This window comes from Phocoena sinus, chromosome 11, assembly GCF_008692025.1.
Source record: "Phocoena sinus isolate mPhoSin1 chromosome 11, mPhoSin1.pri, whole genome shotgun sequence".
NCBI classification, from domain to species: Eukaryota; Metazoa; Chordata; class Mammalia; order Artiodactyla; family Phocoenidae; genus Phocoena; species Phocoena sinus.
Window position 1 is genome coordinate 88,234,111 of NC_045773.1, and position 13,944 is coordinate 88,248,054.

The window sequence follows — 13,944 nt, forward strand, 5'->3', positions numbered from 1 at the left end:
TATCTCATTGTAGTTTTGATTTGCATTTCTCTAATGATTAATGATGTTGAGCATTCTTTCATGTGTTTGTTGGCATTCTGTATATCTTCTTTGGAGAAATGTCTATTTAGGTCTTCTGCCCATTTTTGGATGGGGTTGTTTGTATTTTTGTTATTGAGCTGCATGAGCTGCTTGTAAATTTTGGAGATTAATCCTTTGTCAGTTGCTTCATTTGCAAATGTTTTCTCCCATTCTGAGGGTTGTCTTTTGGTCTTGGTTATGGTTTCCTTTGCTGTGCAAAAGCTTTGAAGTTTCATTAGGTCCCATTTGTTTATTTTTGTTTTTATTTCCATTACTCTAGGAGGTGGGTCAGAAAGGATCTTGCTGTGATTTATGTCATAGAGTGTTCTTCCTATGTTTTCTTCTAAGAGTTTGATAGTTTCTGGCCTTACATTTAGGTCTTTAATCCATTTTGAGCTTATTTTTGTGTATGGTGTTAGGGAGTGATCTAATCTCATACTTTTACATGTACCTGTCCAGTTTTCCCAGCACCATTTATTGAAGAGGCTGTCCTTTCTCCACTGTACATTCCTGCCTCCTTTATCAAAGATAAGGTGTCCATATGTGCGTGGGTTTATCTCTGGGCTTTCTATCCTGTTCCACTGATCTATCTTTCTGTTTTTGTGCCAGTACCATACTGACTTGATTACTGTTGCTTTGTAATATAGTCTGAAGTCAGGGAGCCTTATTCCTCCAGCTCCTTTTTTCGTTCTCAAGATTGCTTTGGCTATTCGGGGTCTTTTGTGTTTCCATACAAATTGCGAAATTTTTTGTTCTAGTTCTGTGAAAAATGCCAGTGGTAGTTTGATAGGGATTGCATTGAATCTGTAGATTGCTTTGGGTAGTAGAGTCATTTTCACAATGTTGATTCTTCCCATCCAAGAACATGGTATATCTCTCCATCTATTTGTATCATCTTTAATTTCTTTCATCAGTGTCTTATAATTTTCTGCATACAGGTCTTTCGTATCCTTAGGTAGGTTTATTCCTAGATATTTTATTCTTTTTGTTGCAATGGTAAATGGGAGTGTTTTCTTGATTTCACTTTCAGATTTTTCATCATTAGTATATAGGAATGCCAGAGATTTCTGTGCATTAATTTTGTATCCTGCTACTTTACCAAATTCATTGATTAGCTCTAGTAGTTTTCTGGTAGCATCTTTAGGATTCTCTATGTATAGTATCATGTCATCTGCAAACAGTGACAGCTTTACTTCTTCTTTTCCAATTTGGATTCCTTTTATTTCCTTTTCTTCTCTGATTGCTGTGGCTAAAACTTCCAAAACTATGTTGAATAAGAGTGGTGAGAGTGGGCAACCTTGTCTTGTTCCTGATTTTAGTGGAAATGCTTTCAGTTTTTCACCATTGAGGATGATGTTTGCTGTGGGCTTGTCATATATGGCTTTTATTATGTTTAGGAAAGTTCCCTCTATGCCTACTTTCTGGAGGGTTTTTATCATAAATGGGTGTTGAATTTTGTCGAAAGCTTTCTCTGCATCTATTGAGATGATCATATGGTTTTTCTCCTTCAATTTGTTAATATAGTTTATCACATTGATAGATTTGCGTATATTGAAGAATCCTTGCATTCCTGGAATAAACCCCACTTGATCATGGTGTATGACCCTTTTAATGTGCTGTTGGATTCTGTTTGCTAGTATTTTGTTGAGGATTTTTGCATCTATGTTCATCAGTGATATTGGCCTGTAGTTTTCTTTCTTTGTGACATCCTTGTCTGGTTTTGGTATCAAGGTGATGGTGGCTTCGTAGAAGGAATTTGGGAGTGTTCCTCCCTCTGCTATATTTTGGAAGAGTTTGAGAAGGATAGGTGTTAGCTCTTCTCTAAACGTTTGATAGAATTCACCTGTGAAGCCATCTGGTCCTGGGCTTTTGTTTGTTGGAAGGTTTTTAATCACAGTTTCAATTTCAGTGCTTGTGATTGGTCTGTTCATATTTTCTATTTCTTCCTGATTCAGTCTTGGCAGGTTGTGCATTTCTAAGAATTTGTCCATTTCTTCCAGATTGTCCATTTTATTGGCATAGAGTTGCTTGTAGTAATCTCTCATGATTTTTTTTATTTCTGCAGTGTCAGTTGTTACTTCTCCTTTTTCATTTCTAATTCTATTGATTTGAGTCTTCTCCCTTTTTTTCTTGATGAGTCTGGCTAGTGGTTTATCTATTTTGTTTATCTTCTCAAAGAACCAGCTTTTAGTTTTATTGATCTTTGCTATTGTTTCCTTCATTTCTTTTTCATTTATTTCTGATCTGATTTTTATGATTTCTTTCCTTCTGCTAGCTTTGGGGTTTTTTTGTTCTTCTTTCTCTAATTGCTTGAGGTGCAAGGTTAGGTTGTTTATTCGAGATGTTTCCTGCTTCTTAAGGTGGGCTTGTATTGCTATAAACTTCCCCCTTAGAACTGCTTTTGCTGCATCCCATAGGTTTTGGGTCGTTGTGTCTCCATTGTCATTTGTTTCTAGGTATTTTTTTATTTCCTCTTTGATTTCTTCAGTGATCACTTCATTATTAAGTAGTGTATTGTTTAGCCTCCATGTGTTTGTATTTTTTACAGATCTTTTCCTGTAATTGATATCTAGTCTCATGGCGTTGTGGTCGGAAAAGATACTTGATACAATTTCAGTTTTCTTAAATTTACCAAGGCTTGATTTGTGACCCAAGATATGATCTATCCTGGAGAATGTTCCATGAGCACTTGAGAAAAATGTGTATTCTGTTGTTTTTGGATGGAGTGTCCTATAAATATCAATTAAGTCCATCTTGTTTAATGTATCATTTAAAGCTTGTGTTTCCTTATTTATTTTCATTTTGGATGATCTGTCCATGGGTGAAAGTGGGGTGTTAAAGTCCCCTACTATGAATGTGTTACTGTTGATCTCCCCTTTTACGGTTGTTAGTATTTGCCTTATGTATTGAGGTGCTCCTATGTTGGGTGCATAAATATTTACAATTGTTATATCTTCTTCTTGGATCGATCCCTTGATCATTATGTAGTGTCCTTCTTTGTCCCTTTTAATAGTCCTTATTTTAAAGTCTATTTTGTCTGATATGAGAATTGCTACTCCAGCTTTCTTTTGGTTTCCATTTGCATGGAATATCTTTTTCCATCCCCTTACTTTCAGTCTGTATGTGTCTCTAGTTCTGAAGTGGGTCTCTTGTAGACAGCATATATAAGGGTCTTGTTTTTGTATCCATTCAGCCAATCTGTGTCTTTTGGTGGGAGCATTTAGTCCATTTACATTTAAGGTAATTATTGATATGTATGTTCCTATTTCCATTTTATATATCGTTTTGGGTTCGCTACTATAGGTCATTTCCTTCTCTTGTGTTTCGTGTCTAGAGAAGTTCCTTTAGCATTTGTTGTAAAGCTGGTTTGGTGGTGCTGAACTCTCTCAGCTTTTGCTTGTCTGTAAAGGTTTTAATTTCTCCATCAAATGTGAATGAGATCCTTGCTGGGTAGAGTAGTCTTGGTTTCAGGCTATTCTCCTTCATCACTTTCAGTATATCCTGCCACTCCCTTCTGGCTTGTAGGGTTTCTGCTGAGAGGTCCGCTGTTAACCTTATGGGGATTCCCTTGTGTGTTATTTGTTGTTTTTCCCTTGCTGCTTTTAATATGCTTTCTTTGTATTTAGTTTTTGACAGTTTGATTAATATGTGTCTTGGCGTGTTTCTCCTTGTATTTATCCTGTATGGGACCCTCTGTGCTTCCTGGACTTGATTAACTATTTCCTTTCCCATATTAGGGAAGTTTTCAACTATAATCTCTTCAAATATTTTCTCAGTCCCTTTCTTTCTTTCTTCTTCTTCTGGAACCCCTATAATTCGAATGTTGGTGCGTTTCATGTTGTCCCAGAGGTCTCTGAGACTGTCCTCAGTTCTTTTCATTCTTTTTTCTTTATTCTGCTCTGCAGTAGTTATTTCCACTACTTTATCTTCCAGGTCACTTATCCGTTCTTCTGCCTCAGTTATTCTGCTATTGATCCTATCTAGAGTGATTTTAATTTCATTTATTGCATTGTTCATCGTTGCTTGTTTCATCTTTAGTTCTTGTAGGTCCTTGTTAACTGTTTCTTGCATTTTGTCCATTCTACTTCCAAGATTTCGGATCATCCTTACTATCATTATTCTGAATTCTTTTTCAGGTAGATTGCCTATTTCCTCTTCATTTGTTAGGTCTGGTGGGTTTTTATCTTGCTCCTTCATCTGCTGTGTGTTTTTCTGTCTTCTCATTTTGCTTATCTTACTGTGTTTGGGGTCTCCTTTTTGCAGGCTGCAGGTTCGTAGTTCCCGTTGTTTTTGATGTCTGTCTCCAGTGGCTAAGGTTGTTTCAGTGGGTTGTGTAGGCTTCCTGGTGGAGGGGACTAGTGCCTGTGTTGTGCTGGATGAGGCTGGATCTTGTCTCTCTAGTGGGCAGGTTCACGTCTGGTGGTGTGTTTTGGGGTGTCTGTGGCCTTATTATGATTTTAGGCAGCCTCTCTGCTAATGGGTGGGGTTGTGTTCCTGTTTTGCTAGTTGTTTGGCATAGGTTGTCCAGCACTGTGGCTTGCTGGTCGTTGAGTGAAGCTGGGTGCTGGTGTTAAGATGGAGGTCTCTGGGAGATTTCCGCTGTTTAATATTATGTGGAGCTGGGAGGTCTCTTGTTGACCAGTGACCTGAAGTTGGCTCTCCTACCTCAGAGGCAGAGCCCTGACTCCTGGCTGGAGCACCAAGAGCCTTTCATCCACACGGCTCAGAATAAAAGGGAGAAAAAGTAGAGAGAATTAGTAGAAGTATGAGGAAAGAAAGAAGGAAAGGAGGAAAGGAAGGAAGGAAGAAAGAAGCAAAGAAGGAAAGAAAGGAGGGAGGGAGGGAGAGAGGGAGGAAGGAAGGAAGGAGGGAAAGAAGGAAAAAAAGACAGAAAGAAAGATGATACAGTAAAAATAAAATAAAGTATAATATAGTTATTGAATTAAAAAATATTTAGAAAAAAAAATAAGGGACGGATAGAACCTTAGGACAAATGTTGGAAGCAAAGCTATACAGAGAAAATCTTACACAGAAGCATACACATACACCTTCACAAAAAGAGGTAAAGGGGGAAAAATCATAAATCCTGCTCCCTGAGACCACCTCCTCAATTTGGGGTGATTCGTTGTCTAAAGGAGGGAGGGAAGGAAGGAAAGAAAGAAAGAACGAAGGTAAAGTATAATAAAGTTATTACAATTAAACTTAATTATTAATTAAAAGAATTTTAAAAAAAAAGTCATGGACGGATAGAGCCCTAGGACAAATGGTGGAAGCTAGAGTATACAGACTAGATGTCACACAGGAGCATACACGTACACCTTCACAAAAAGAGGAAAAGGGAAAAAAATCATAGATTTCGCTCCTAAATTCCACCTCTTCAATTTGGGATCATTCCTTGTCTATTCAGGTATTCCACAGATGCAGGGTATATCAAGTTGATTGTGGAGCTTTAATCCGCTGCTTCTGTGGCTGCTGGGAGAGATTTCCCTTTCTCTTCTTTGTTTTCACAGCTCACAGGAGCTCAGCTTTGGATTTGGCCCTGCCTCTGCGTGTAGGTCGCTGGAGGGCGTCTGTTTTTTCGCTCAGCCAGGACGGGGTTAAAGGAGCCGCTGATTCGGGGCCTCCGGCTCACTCAGGCCGGGGGTTGGGGGATGGGGGTAGGAGGGGCACTACGTGCGGGGCGGGCCTGCAGCTGCAGAGGCAGCGTGACGTTGCGGCAGAGGCCGGCGTGACGTTGCACCAGCCTGAGACCCGCCGTGCGTACTCCCGGGGAAGTTGTCCCTGGATCCCGGGAACCTGGCAGTGGCGGGCTGCACAGGCTCCGCGGAAGAGGGGTGTGGAGAGTGACCTGTGCTCGCACACAGGCCCCTTGGTGGCGGCAGCAGCAGCCTTAGCGTCTCCCGCCCGTCTCTGGGGTCCGCGGTTTTAGCCGCGGCTCGCGCCCGTCTCTGGGATTTGCGCTTTCAGCCGCGGCTTGCGCCCGTCTCGGGGGCTCGCGCCCTCAGCCGCGGCTCGCGCCCGTCTCTGGGGTTTGCGCTTTCAGCCGCGGCTCGCGCCCGTCTCGGGGGCTCGCGCCCTCAGCCGCGGCTCGCGCCCGTCTCTGGAGTTCCTTTAAGCAGCGCTCTTAAACCCCTCTCCTCGCGCACCAGGAGACAAAGAGGGAAGAAAAAGTCTCTTGCCTCTTCGGCCGGTGCAGGCTTTTCCCCGAACTCCCTCCCGGCTAGTCGTGGTGCACTAACCCCTTCAGGCTATGTTCAAGCCGCCAACCCCAGTCCTCTCCCTGAGCTCCGTCCAAAACCAAAACCCGAGCCTCAGCTCGCAGCCCCGCCCGCCCCGGCGGGTGAGCAGACAAGCCACTCGGGCTGGTGAGTGCCGGTCAGCACCGATCGTCTGTGCAGGAATCTCCCCGCTTTGCCCTCCGCACCCGTCGCTGTGCACTACTCCGCGGTCCCGAAACTCCCCCCTCTGCCTCCCGCAGTCTCCTCCCGCGGAGGGGCTTCCTAGTGTGTGGAAACTTTTCCTCCTTCACAGCTCCCTCCCACTGGTGCAGGTGCCGTCCTTATTCTTTTGTCTCTGTTTTTTCTTTTGCCCTACCCAGTTACGTGGGGAGTTTCTTGCCTTTTGGGAGGTCTGAGGTCTTCTGCCAGCCTTCAGTAGGAGTTCTGTAGGAGTTGTTCCACGTGTGGATGTATTTCTGGTGTATCCGTGGGGAGGAAGGCGATCTCCGCGTCTTACTCTTCCGCCATCTTCAAGGTCCCCCCGGGAAGCCGATTCTTAACAGCCCAACAGTGGTGACCGCATATTGAGTTTAATCTGTGCACAATTTGTGTGTTAACTTAGTGGATATAGAATAATATTAATAGCAAGTGCCTGTCAGTGCCAGGACTGTTTCCAGTGATTTTCTATGTTAACTTCTTTAGCCCTCAAAACAACCTGAGAAGTAGTACTACTGTTACTGCCTCCATCACATGAACCCGGAGCCTAGACGAAGCGAGCTTTGTAACTCTTCAGCCAGTAAGTAGTGAAGCTGGGTCTTGCAGCCCAGTAGCCTGCCTCTGCTGGTAACCGCTGGTTCTGTTGTTGGTCACGGGCTGGGAGGCCACAAGTACTTAATTTGATTATTATTGAAAAATACTTTTCTCTTGCATTTGTTATAATTTGGTTCTCTTCTTTCAGGAGTTTGATCATTTCATAAAAGGTGGTTCTTTTCCTGTTTAGGAAGGCATCATCCCTTTATTGTTTTGGTTTGTTTCTATACTTACGTGTATTTCCTCACTAACTTAGTTGTTTCTCTGATGTGGATAAAGAGACTTCTTTATCACTAGGGTTTAAACTCTGTATCATCTCAGCCAGTGATCTGCTTTCCAGAGTTGTGTAGTTATAAAAACCTGTTTATTAGGGAAAAGGGCAAAAATATGTGAAAGTGGAGAGATGAGTAGAGTGAACTTTTCATGTGCCCAGCACTCAGCCTCAGCAGTTTGAAGCTCATGGCCAATCTTGTTTCATCTATACCAGGAGTTCTTAACCTTGGCACTACTGACATTTTGGACTGGAAAATTCTTTGTGTGGGAGGCTGCCCTGTGCCTTGCAGGATGTTTAGCTGTATCCCTGGCCTCTACCTACTAGATGCCAGTAGCACCAACCCCCCACCCCCTTTCTGGTTATGACAACCAAAAGTGTCCCCTGGGGAGCAGTTCATCCCTAGCTGAGGACCACGGATTTATGCTCACTCCACTCTTCCCATCCCCTCAAGATTATTTGGAAGTAGATCCCATACATTAAATCAAACCCATTTGGGGATATATTTTTAAAATATAATGTCTCCAACTTTGTTAGTGCATTAGAGAGGAAGGGAACAAAGATCTAATTATGTTCCTGTACGAATTGTCACGGCAGCTAGCCACTCTTGGCTGTAGAGATGGCCATAGTTCCTACCAGCTTACCAGTATTGATATGAACAAGGAAACACAAAGAAATTGGTATTGTGCTCCAGCCTGTACATCTTTAAAAACCATAGTAAAATATACATAGTGTAAAATTTTCCATTTTACCCATTTTTAAGCATATAGTGCAGTTCAGTGGCATTAAGTACATTCACATAGTTATGAGACTATCACCACCATCCATCTCTCCACTCCTCAGTCCTTGGCAACCACTATTCTACTTTCAGTCTTGATGAATTTTACTCTTCTAGGTACCTCATATAAGTGGAATTAGATACTTGTCCTTCTGTGTCTGGATGATTTCACTTAGCATAATATCTTCAAGGTTCATCCGTGTTGTAGCGTGTGTCAGAATTTTCTCCATTTTAAGGCTGAATAATATTCCACTGTATGTATATATACCACATTTTGTTTATCCCTTCAACTGTTTATAGACGTTTGGGTTGTTTCCACATTTTGGCTATTGTGGTTAATACTGCTATAAACATGGTGGGCAAATATCTCTTCAAGACCCTGCTTTCAGTTCTTTCGGGTATATACTCAGGAGCGGAATTGCTGGATTGTATGTAATTATATTTTTAATTTTTTGAAGAACCACTGCTTTCCATGGCAGCTGCTCCATTTTGCATTCCCACCAGCAGTGCACAAGGGTTCTAATTTCTCCACATCCTTGCCAATGCTCATTATTTTGTCTTTAAAATAATCACCATCCTAATGGTGTGAAGTGGTGTCTACTTGTGGTTCAGCCCGTACCTTTTAAGCTGTACCTCTGGTAATTGAAAAGCAATTCTGTTAGAACCTTCCTGCTAGAACTAAGTGCTGTTATTGTGTATTTCTACTTTTACCTTGGAACAGTTTGTCCTGAACCCTCAGCTAGCCATCTGTGACTTACTCCTGGGAAGAGGCAGGGGGGGTGGGTTGTGTTTGTATGTAGGGAAAAGCTTTTAATCCATATTGAAGTGTTGCATTTGCACATTTACCATGAACAGTTAAGGGAAAAGATTCTGGTTAGATATGTATGGAGTCAGAGACCATTAGAGCTGGAAGAGGCATTAGAGACCAGTTCATGAAAGGAAATTGAAACCCAGAGCATGTAAAGCTCCTCTTCTTGACTTGAGGGTAGTGACAATGTCTCGCTCACTGTCCCCAGTATCTAACACATAGAGTCAACCACTAAATGTTTGTGGATTTAATCCATGAATTACCTAAGCCTGACCAGTTGGCTTTTCAGTGTCAGGACTAGGGCATTCAGTTGGTTACATGTGACATTATGGTGACTAAATAATGGCAGTTTGCTTCAATGGCCAAGTGAGTCTTCTCTTTCTCCTTTTCAGTTGCTGGTGTGACAAGACTAGATGTAGTTTTCCCACAGTGAGGCCCTCTCTTCCTTGGAGATAGGTTTGAAGGGGTCTTGAAGACGACCAGCCCAGCTCAGGAGCCCTGAGGAGCCCTGGGTTGGCTGAGTGATGGCAGTCAGGCTTTGATCACTCTTAAATCTCTTCTACTTCATCCTTGCCTCAAGCTTGCACAGTCCAACCTCCCTGTCCTGTATTTGTGTTTTGCATTCTGGGAAAGCCCGGCTCCTAATGGGTGCCTCTGTAGGTCTCTCTCTTTATTCTTCTAATCTAGGAGGTCGCCATCCTGCCTGCATGTTAGAATCACCTGAACACTTTGAAAGGGCCTGACGACAGGCCAGATCAATCAGAATGATTGAGGATAGGACGCAGGCATTATTTTTAAAATTTTTTAATGTTCGTAACATCCCTCAATTTTCACCTGTTTCGACAGTTTTCCTGATTGTCTGCCTGAATCTTATCCCTCCTTAACGATGAACTTCTTGTCATTTACTTTGGATCTGAAGGCACACAATGTTGATGTTACTTTACAATTCCTTGTAGGTTATTTGTGTTCTCTTGCCAGTTAGATTATAAACTCCTGGAGGCAGGGATCATGCCTTTTTTCTCCTTTGTCCTGTTGGCTCTCAAACTCGAGTGTGCATCACAGTCACTTGGGGGGCCTGATAAAACACAGATTGCTGGGCCCACTCTGGGAATGTCTCATTTAATAGGTCTGGGTGGGGCCGGGGAGTGTGCATTTCTAACAAGTTTCCAGGTGACGCTATTCCTGCTGGTCTGGGGACCATACTTTTGAGAACTGCTGCTCTAGCCCCTGAACCATTCTTCATGCACAAGGGTGCTCAATAATTACTGGCCAGCCAAAAAGAATGGTGCAAATTTCCCCTTGCTTGCTCTTCTGAGTAACTATGTTCTGCTCTCACTGTGGGCTGGTCTGCAGGCCGAGACAATGAAAGAATGTGTGACCGATTGTCTACAAATAATCATAACTTTGACTTCCTAGTTGCCAGTTCCTTTACATTCTGAACCTTGCCAAGACAGTTATTTTTCTATTTGTGTATATGTGTGTGTGTGTGTGTCAGTGTGTGTGTGTGTTGTTGGTTGTGCATTTAGGCTATAAAGAGATGACCACATCATGCAGGATAGGATCCCAGTTCACCTTCTGTCTTTCAAGGTAGAAATCGAGTATGAACAGTAGTAGGAATAAGTTTTTGGAAAGACTGGGGAAGGGTGATCTCCAAATAGAGGGGAAACACAGCACAGTCAATTTTAAAAACAAGAAATTCTCTGAAAGTGTTATTTTCTATGAATTATAAGGAGTTTAAAGTATTCCTGTTATTGGGAAAACAATGAGCTTTGGGTGGAGCTGACGGCTACTTGCAGCCCTACCTTGGAGCATAACCCTGATGAATTTCACTAACAGCCACAGTTTTTCGTAGCATGAAAAACTGTCGAGGCTGAAGTTGAGGGTTTATTCAGATACTCATATCCTCCATCTGTTCTAAAAGCAAATTGATACCGAAGTTTTCATGCTGAATACTCTGCAAAGCTTAAACTGCTTTTCCAACGTTAATTAACGGTTAAACCACTTAATGTATTTTGGTTTTGTGTTAAATCAGCTGATCTTTTCTAAGGGTATTGGGGAATTTTAGTTTCTTTTAGGTAAAATATTTTTGGGAGAGAGGTCACTGAGATTTTTCTAAGGAGATGTGGTGCCTATTTTGCATAACTGGATAGTTTTGGTGTTGAAACTTCAATGCAGGGCTGGTCCTTACTTTGTGGGTCTTTAGTGGTGCACCTTGGATTTGAGCAATGTTCTTGCTTATTTCGTGTTAATTTATTTATTTATTTATTTATTTTTTATGCGTTACGCGGGCCTCTCACCGTTGTGGCCTCTCCTGTTGCGGAGCACAGGCTCCGGACGCGCAGGCTCAGCGGCCATGGCTCACGGGCCCAGCCGCTCCGCGGCATGTGGGATCTTCCCGGACCGGGGCACGAACCCGCGTCCCCTGCATCGGCAGGCGGACTCTCAACCACTGCGCCACCAGGGAAGCCCTCGTGTTAATTTAAAATGAGAAAAATTAGACTCAGAAGACAGCTGATGGTTGTTTTGGAGAAGCATGTGTTTTCTGAGGTACCAGTGAGGGAAGCCTCATGGATTTGATTCATCTGCATCTCCAGAAGAACATAATGCTGGGTGGTGGGGGAGGGGAAGACACCCAGCAAAGTGATCTCACAGTCTGATAAGGCCCCTTCCAATAGAAAGTCTCCTGTTTGTTGGTGGGAAAGCAGCTTTGGCTAGTCTCAGAGATTGGAGAAGGAAGTTTTGGGTTTGTCACTTCTTATACCAGATGAGGGTATGGTTATCTTTTCAGTCTCTCGCACCTCCTCCAAACGAATGCTCTACTGAGGAAAACATCCAAGTCTGAGATGCACCTTGACGTAGAATCTGAAAGAAGTAGGGAAAACTCACACACAGGCCAAACAGTGAAAGTCTCGATTCTCTCTTTTTTTTCCCCATACAGGTAAATTTTGTGGCATGCCAGCTCTTTGCTTTGTTTGCTGCTTTCTGGTTCCGCAGCTACTTGAGTCCTGGTAAGACCAGTCCTGATGTCCGGCATGCGTTCGCCACCATTTTGGGCATCTATTTTGTCATCTTTTGCTTTGGCTGGTGAGTATGAGCCTCCTGAATTCTAATGTTTATCATTTGGTTTTGTAGCGATATTCTTGGCATTTCCCAGGCACTAAGGAAAAAAAAAAGATATTCACTCGTATTGTAAAATGTTGGGGATGTTGAGAAATCTCCATTTACTGTAAGAAACTGGAACCAATAAACGGACTCTGTTAGAAATCAATTCAGTGAATTTTTCTTAAAATTAGACTTCTGCTGATCTCACCTTGGGTCATGTAAATGGAATGTTCTAAGGTTTAATTTTCCCAACAAGGGCCCTGTCCTAACTGTTGTAGATATTGGTGTTTTCCTTGCATCACTGCTAGAGATACTGGTGTGAATCCTGCATTTAGAGTAGAACAATAGTTTTCGTGCTGGTGTTAGGGAATGTGTCATTCTTTAACAGAGAAAGTCTGTGGTCTAAGACTTTCTCTACTAGGAAAGCTGGGCAAATCCCCTGGGAGGGGTACTTCTTGGGGAAGAAGTTTTAGGAATGAACATTTCTAGAAGTACTACTTAAGGGAATTTGTGACTTTGTTCAGGGTAGTAGATTGTGGCTCTTCCTCCTTCAATGAAAAATTGAGAAAGCATGGTGAGTATTTTGGTATCTGGGGCAGCTCAGTTGTGGTCTTGATACTTTAAAATTGAAAGAAAGAACTCTCTTCACTGCAGTTGGCAGACTATGTCATGTCTTCCTAGTGTCACACAGTATCTTAATTACATAGAACGAAAATACTTGATTTATTTTCTCCTACATAAACATGGGGTAACTGATCACTTGCTTTTTTGTGGGAGTGGAGGTGGAGGTGCAGTATGGGTGGCCAAGAGGTATGTTAATATGAAATATATTCAGTGTTTCCCTTTCCTCCCCATGATGGCCTACAGGTACTCTGTGCATCTTTTTGTGCTGGTGTTAATGTGCTATGGAATCATGGTCACTGCAAGCACATCCGATATTCACAGGTAAGACCCTGGGAATGAACGATGCAAGGTGAGGCTTTTCATGATCTTTGAAATGTATTTCTAGGATGAAGGGATGCCCTCCCCATTTGCCACATGTGGCGTATCCTAAGTGCTTTGAGATATCAGAAAGGAGGGATGGGAGACCTTAAATGCTGGGAGTCTTCAGAGAAAGCTTTACGGGAAAAAAGTGTGATGTGAATTGGGACTCAGGTGAAAGAGAGTTTGTCCGAATGAGGCAGCCTCATTTGTGATAGCACCAACCTAGAAGCAACCCTACACACAATGCCATGGATGAATTTCAAAATCAACATGCTGAATGAAGGAGGACCCACAAATTCTGTTCTCAAAAATGCAAACTAGGGCTTCCCTGGTGGCGCAGTGGTTGAGAGTCCGCCTGCCGATGCAGGGGACACGGGTTCGTGCCCCGGTACGGGAGGATCCCACATGCCGCGGAGTGGCTGGGCCCGTGAGCCATGGCCGCTGAGCCTGCGCGTCCGGAGCCTGTGCTCCGCAACGGGCGAGGCCACAGCGGTGAGAGGCCTGTGTACCGCAAAAAAAAAAAAAAAAAAAATGCAAACTAATCTGTAGTGACAGAAATCAGATCAGAGGTAACCAGGGGTGAGATGGCTCAGGGAGATGTGAAAGAAGCAACCTGGGGGGTGATGGATAGGTCTGTTATCTTGAACTTGGCTGAGATTTTCTGAGTATGAAATAGGTCAAACTTTTGTATACTTTACATATGTCCAATAAGTGTTTAAAAAAAAAGGAAGAAATATTCTTACTATGCTATTTTGACTTCAAAGTGCAGAAGTAATCTAATTCTCCCTTGCAGACTACACGCTTGAACAATCCAGGGAGATACCTGGAAGAGCTGTTTTGCACTGTCTCTGTTTCCCATGGTCTTTCTGAAACCTCAGAATTAATTCGGCCTCAGTAACACTGGAATGGAAGC

At 42.7% G+C, this 13,944-nt stretch overlaps 1 protein-coding gene across 4 annotated transcripts in view; it reads left to right on the plus strand.

The window, feature by feature from the left end:
- The window catches only part of MBOAT1 (membrane bound O-acyltransferase domain containing 1), a 119,857-nt gene that overhangs the window by 50,065 nt on the left and 55,848 nt on the right, over positions 1–13,944 (plus strand). For all 4 annotated transcript variants that reach the window (XM_032649519.1, XM_032649516.1, XM_032649517.1 and 1 more), the window contains 2 exons: positions 11,884–12,029; positions 12,915–12,992. In XM_032649519.1, coding sequence (XP_032505410.1) covers positions 12,946–12,992 — 47 coding nt within the window. In that variant the 5' untranslated portion in view covers positions 11,884–12,029; positions 12,915–12,945. The remainder of the gene's footprint in view (positions 1–11,883; positions 12,030–12,914; positions 12,993–13,944) is intronic.